Here is a 6,868-nt window from a genome sequence, read left to right as displayed (position 1 = left end):
CTGCTGTGAAGGAGCACCTTAGACAGGGGGTAGATTTATCCTAAGCTGTTAGCTATGTCGGTAGACAAAAAGGACAGAGGATTTGTACCATATATTGATTACTATATTGAACCAGGTCACTAAGAAATTTGACTATCCCTTGCCTTTGGTATAGACAACAATGGAACTATTGTATGGAGGCCAAGTCCTCACCAAACTTGACTTGTGGAGTTCTAACATTATCTTGTGCATCCAGAAAGGGATAAGTGGAAGACAGGCAACATCTTCTCCACAGTAGTGAGACACAATGACTAAGTGATGATTATATATGGTTTAGCCATACTGTATATAGCAAGAATATGATAACATGATGCAAGGTAACATGAGTACCATGCAAAATCACACAAATGTCAGTGCTTCCTTGGGTTCACACAAAGTATTATTGGAGATTCATCAGGAACTTCAGCCCTGTGGCCCTAATTGTCACCTCCCCAATCAAGTGTACTTCATGTTGACTCACATAGTTACCTGTTTTTCAAGGTACCACTTCTGTTCCCATTGTACCAGGACTGTGAGGAAGTCCCAGCAGTGCATGAATGATTCTGATGGAGTGGAAAAGACAAATGTTTCACCTTGACACCTTTTGACTATTAAAGATATAAAATAGACCCAAGAGATTTATAATTTTTCTGGCTTAGGTTTAGCAAGTCTGTCTAGTTATCTTCATTAACTTATGATAGTTGTCACAATTTACTTCTATATTCCAGTTTCACGTATATTGTCATTAATATTAAGATTATCAAACGTTTCACAGTTTCTTCTCTTTTCACACCACAAGGGGCCTGCCTATAGCAAGAAACGACTTTAGGTTTGCTAGGCTTTGATCAAGTTGTTGGATAGCTACTATGGGTGCTGCAATGAAACCCTAAACAATGCAGTTTGTAATCAGATACCAGCAGTTAAACTGTCTGTGTAGCATTTGGAATGAAATCTGTTAAATGCAGTTTTCTTGCTTTCACTTTTGGAGTGAAATGAAGTGAATTTGGAGTGAATGTACAAATGAGAAACACCTTTTGGTTCAGGAAATCCTGAACACAAATGGATGGATAAAATTTATTAAGATACAATGCAGATTCATAAAATAACCTAGGGAAAGAACCAGTGAACAGTGAACTTACACTTAAATGTTTTCTTACTGATTACCCAGAGCAAACTCATTTTTAACTCATTTTTAACTCATTTTTAACTCATTTTTTTCACATCACATGTACTGTTTCATAGAAACACATCTGATTACAAGCAAAGCTTTAACACTGCTTTAGTAATAAACATGAGAAACTGGACTAAAGATGTGTGACAGACATTAATAGTACTCTAAGTTGTACACAACACTTCAGAATAAACACAGTTTGCAGCTTGGTCTCTCTTCCTTGTCACTCTTTCGGAATTCTTCTTTGGAACTATTTTGGAGTAATTCAGCTCCACTGCACCGTGTCCCTGTATGAATGAACATAAGAATGAACAACAAAATTAACTTTAAGCTTTCTGAATCATGAGAGTGAATTCTTTGTCACTGTGATTATTTACCTGATTGGGTGTCTTCTCTACCATTGAATTTTGTTGATGTCTCACTGTTGAGGAAAAAACATTCATATTCATAAATATCAAATATATGTGCTTTCTTTGGTAATATTTAATCACTAATTACACTATTTGAGTTGGATGTTTAATAAGTTCTTTTTTTTTTATATATATATATATATTTTGACCAATTTTCACTGATACTGATGAAGTCAAAACCCCCAAAATTCCAAATTCAAAGGTTTGTTAGTTAGCAGTAGACAACAATCCAAATATTTAGGAAATTTGAAGCAATATACTGTATAATAATTATGATGCAGCTTAGGTCGTGTTAAAACAAGTTATCAACCACAAGGTAACATCACTGTAAGGAAATCAACAACAACAAAAAAATCTTAATAAATATTCCTTATAATAAAATTATCCTCTTTTGCTTAAAAAATTCCATGCAATTTTCACCTTTTGTTGTTTTTGCAATGTTTTACACATCTGTTAGCACTACCTCTAATATTCATTGTCCATGAAAATAATCACTTTGTTAACATTTCACATCATGAACTAATTAACAGTTTATCAGCTACTGGTATGAGCAGTTTTTATATCAGCATCATTAGTTGCTACAATAATGGAAAAACTTTTAATGCTTGATCGGGGCACCAAAATCTAGGGCTGGATACCTTTGTTACTGTCCAGATGAAATTATAATTATATATATCATTTAAGTATGCAAATCTGAAAAAAAAAAAAACCTGGTATAGTAACTATTATAACTATAGTTACTATAGTAAGTATTCACTCCCCTCACTTTTATGGGAACTTAATTTGGATTATACAGTGTGTCATGAATCTACACAAAATATTCCAGAAAATTGAGGTAGAGGAAAAAATCAATACTTATTTACAGTTCCAAATTTTATGGACTCACCTGTGGATTGGTCAGAATTTCTTATTTTATAGATTATGAAAGCTTGAGTGAAGATCACAACCACACACACAGCCACAGCTACTGTGAGGTAGATCACCGCAGGACTCAAAGTTCTTACTGAAGTAGAGCAAATATCATAACAATGAATATGTACAGAACAAATGATACAATGGTTATTAATGTAGGAATAAAAATGATCAATGCTCTAAGCAATGATTTACGTATTTATAACAACTGATCATGTCAACAATTTAAAAATAAACAGCTAAAGAGAAAAATTACAAATGACTTGGAATTTTTTTTTTTTTACTGACCATATTCTGAAAAGTTCTCCAGCTGTACTGGTGTCCCATTTCCAATTACGATCTTCCCACACAGGGCCACAGCGCAGTAGTAAGTTCCAGTATCATTGAGGCTGAGGATGTTCTTGGTGAAGTTGTACACACAGGTGTGTGTAGAAGAGCCGCTCTCACACTGATGGCTGCTGTTGTGATGAGTGTAAATGATTTGAGGATGGGATTGTGGTGCAGCAGCTCTGAACCAGAGCACCTGGAGTTCTGCTGCTCTGCTCTCAGAGAGAACCGAGCACTGCAGAGTCACTGAGGCTCCTGCAGGAACCGAGTCCGACATGCCGTGTTGCCACACTGACACTTTTACATCTCCGTCATCTGGTCAGTGTGATATAGACAGCGTGAGATCTCATCAAATTCTCCTTCACTTTAATGTTCATCAACACCTGTATACTGTGTTGTATATGTACAGTATTCATGATCAATGATCAATGATTCAGCATGCTATTAAAATTCCATGGCTGTCTCTGGCTGTAACGTGATAATCATTTTATGATCCGAAAGAAGAAACTGAGCTTAACACAGTAATCTTAAACATTTATCCATGATTTTGATGCTTATTTATAAAATGCAATATCTAATGTATTTTTCATGCTATTTTTACACAGTACATACAATTACTGCTTATAGTAACTTGTAGCTTATAGTAACTTAGCTTATAGTGTAACAGTTAACTAATACGGATTAAAGAAATGTTCAGTATGCAACGGGAACAAGATAAAGGAGTCCAAATAGCTTCCCAAACCTGAACATTCTTTTAGGTTTGGAAATAAATAACACTTTTTTTATAATAAAGTCTTGATTGGGTTTCTAGAAATTCATAGCAGTATTTAAATTCATTTTAAGAAAAGATAATGAAGAAAAAAAAAGGTTTTTAAGATTAAGCTAATACATTTTTAAATTACCTTACTTAAATTTACCTCATAAAATAATTTCACTTGAAAATCATTTCAGTGCAAAGAATTATTAAGAGTCATGATAGTTTACGGTAAATTCTTACCTTTCACTGCTAAAAATGTTCCTTTTCCAAACACTATTGTAATAATTTTTAATCCACAGTAATACACGGCTTCGTCCGATGGTTCCACGTTAGAAATTTTTAAATTGCAGCTTCCTTTTAAATTCTCAACAGTAAACCTTGGCGATTTAAACTCATCTTCAAAAACGTGATTTTGTACTAATTTGTGAACTGTGACCATTACACAAGGCTCTTGTCCTGGTGCTTGTTTGTACCAAATGATAGCATCTGTGTTTCCTTCATTCGTTCGAAAGCACTGTAGAGTCACATTATCACCCGAAGCAGCAGTGATCAAGGTGTTCGGCTGATAGACAGCGTTTATTTGTAAAGAATCTAATGTGAGGAGACACAAAACAAAACAAAACAAAACAAAACAAAAAACAACAATTAAAAAAAACCTTTTAATACCTATTAAAATGCTGTGTGGCTTCACTGATTAGACATTCAGCCTCTAGAAACAGTTCAGATAGCAAACCTTAGTAAAAATCTTACTAAAGTTACTAAATGTACCTAGACTGGCCATATCAATTACTTCCAATTTTGTCAATAATATTTATTTGTTTGTAATTTTTAAGAAAACCTGCATGTTGTAATACAAATGCTGTTATATTTATCTAAAACCATAATCACTCACCAGTCTGACTAAAAAGCACCACTGTAATCCACATCAGCATCACCATCTTAAACCCCAGGTTTGTTCATGATCATGTTCTTTCAACAAACTGAGCCTGAGGGGTGTTACTGAGAGTTTAAAACATCTGGAGGCTCAGCCCCCTGACCTCAAAGCTCTCTATGTGAAATCCAAGCCTTGTTGCCTCCAAGGAAGAAATCACTGATAAAAAACAATAAGTACAAGTACTGTCTCTGTTATGTATGTTATGTATGTGTATAGTTGGCCTTGGAAAATCTTCCCATGGTGAACTTTTGACATTTGCCTCTATATACTGTATAGCACTATATATAGATCTGCAAACTACTATATTTCCATTGAGTATGTAGCTCAACCACAAGTCTGCTTAGCTCCAAAAAGGGAAAATGCACTGTAATGTAATGGACAGCATACTGTAAAACATGACCCCATTAAATTATGTGAAATTAATTAAATTCTTACTTCATTTTAACTCCAACAGTCAGGACAAGTTTTGGACACATCAAACAACTTAACACATCTTGATAGGTTTTAAAAAATGAAACTTAAAATATCCTATCGTTTTGACTTCTAGTGAGTTAAAATAAACTTTATCTTCAGGACAGTATGTGAACTTCCATTTCTAATTTTAACCATTTTCCCATTCCTGTGATTCTTATTTGTCCTGGTCTCCTTTTTCCACTTTTTTTCAAAAACACAACCACAATACCAGGTGCTCTACTAAACTTCTATGTACTTTAAAAGTGCTTTAAAGAAAGTAAAATATTGTAAAATAAAGTTTATAGAGTGTAATGTTTACACTGCTCACACCATCATCAGCCTCTACTTTCTTTCTCGCTCCAGTCTTGTGTTCTCTCTCTCTCTCTCTCTCTCTCTCTCTGAGTCATCCAGGTTTAAAAAAAAAGAAGTTTTTGTGTCATCTGGGGGTCAAGGATCCTCCTCCCTGTGAATAGTTAGGAGTAGTTGTTAATATATAATGAGCCCAGATAAAGGAGGGTAGGAAGAGAGCAAGTATTAGGGATAATGATCAGAGAATCCTAAGTAGTCACCCCAAAGACTTTACACTAAAACACAAGAAGAACAACATAATTTACACAGTCCAGTGCAGTGAAACATGTTCAGAGCTCTACACTGGGAAGACAAAATAACCACTACATAGGAAGATTCGTCTGATACTTTCTCTTTTTCTGATCATTATAACTAATACTCTCCTATTTCTAGAGTCGTTACACCTCCTCCCATTCTCAACTTCCAAACAGAAGTGTCCACCTCCCTTTCTCAACATGTTTCCACGACCATTCGTCTGTATAACCTCCGTCGTCAACATTGAGCTAGTGCTCGCCAACCCATCCCATCGCGTCCTCAAACTGAGTTCTCGAGCCCTAGTGAGGAGTATGCCAAACCTACACAGCTAGGAAGACCACATGTGTCCGAACAAGAGAGCTAGCACCGGGCACGGATGTGGCTATGCTTCTACAGCAGGAGATCCGGACATCAGATTCACCGGTGCCCCGAGAAGCCATCGTCATCTCAGGTGGGAGGGAGTTCGCTCCTATTTAGCTTTACGTTGCCTGTCTCCTGGTGCTATGCTAATCAGAGTTTCTCTGTCTCAGCCCTGATAGATTCTGGTGTGGCCGTTAATCTTATAGATAAAGCCTGGTGGAGGAACTTTACATCACCACTATCCTGTGTACTCCACCTCTCAGGATAACAGCCATTGACAGTCAACCCATTGGAGGAGGTTATCTCACTCGCCAAACTGTTCTGCTGGAGCTGCGAGTGGGATTGTTTCACACTGAGACTCTGGTGTTTTATGTTACTTCTTCTCCTGCTAACTCTGTTATTCTGGGCTTTCCATGGCTCCGTCTGCATGACCCCCAGATTTCTTGGACTAAAAGGGAGCTACTCCGATGGTCTCCTCAGTGCAGTGCAGGTGTTTCCAAGATCCCATCCCTTGTCCGTGTCTGGCTATGTCTACGAGGAGCTCCGAGGATGTTACACTCGCTTGCATCCCTCGACACTATGAGGACTGTTGCAAGGTGTTCAGTAAAGAAAAAGCTGCCAGCCTTCCCATGCATCGGCCATGGGATTGCGCCATCGATCTGTACTCCAACACTACGCCACCCAAAAGTGGGATTTATCCTCTCTCCCTGCCAGAGACTAAAGCCATGGACGAATACATAGAGGAGACTCTTGCTATGGGGAACATTCGACCATCTGCATCACCGGTGGCAGCAGATTTCTTTTCTGTCTAGAAAAAGGATGGGGGTCTCCACCCCTGTATTGATTACTGGGGTCTTAATGCCATCACAGTCCGCTACCCCTATCCACTTCCACTGGTACTGGCAGCCTGGGAACAGCTACGG

General features: G+C 37.2%; 1 protein-coding gene across 1 annotated transcript; it reads right to left on the bottom strand.

The window, feature by feature from the left end:
- Positions 1–1,112: 1,112 nt before the first annotated feature.
- LOC131357740 (immunoglobulin kappa light chain-like) lies at positions 1,113–4,568 on the bottom strand. Its single transcript, XM_058397002.1, has 6 exons — positions 4,488–4,568; positions 3,836–4,186; positions 2,800–3,153; positions 2,486–2,602; positions 1,567–1,610; positions 1,113–1,476 (listed from the first exon to the last, which is right to left on the bottom strand). The coding sequence occupies exons 1-6, from the start codon at positions 4,531–4,533 to the stop codon at positions 1,354–1,356; spliced, it is 1,035 nt and encodes a 344-aa protein (XP_058252985.1). The 5' UTR covers positions 4,534–4,568; the 3' UTR covers positions 1,113–1,353.
- Positions 4,569–6,868: the final 2,300 nt, after the last annotated feature.

Source organism: Hemibagrus wyckioides, linkage group LG08 (genome assembly GCF_019097595.1).
Source record: "Hemibagrus wyckioides isolate EC202008001 linkage group LG08, SWU_Hwy_1.0, whole genome shotgun sequence".
Taxonomy (NCBI): Eukaryota; Metazoa; Chordata; class Actinopteri; order Siluriformes; family Bagridae; genus Hemibagrus; species Hemibagrus wyckioides.
Note: the sequence above shows the minus strand (reverse complement) of the source record. Positions and strands in the feature narration are given on the sequence as shown.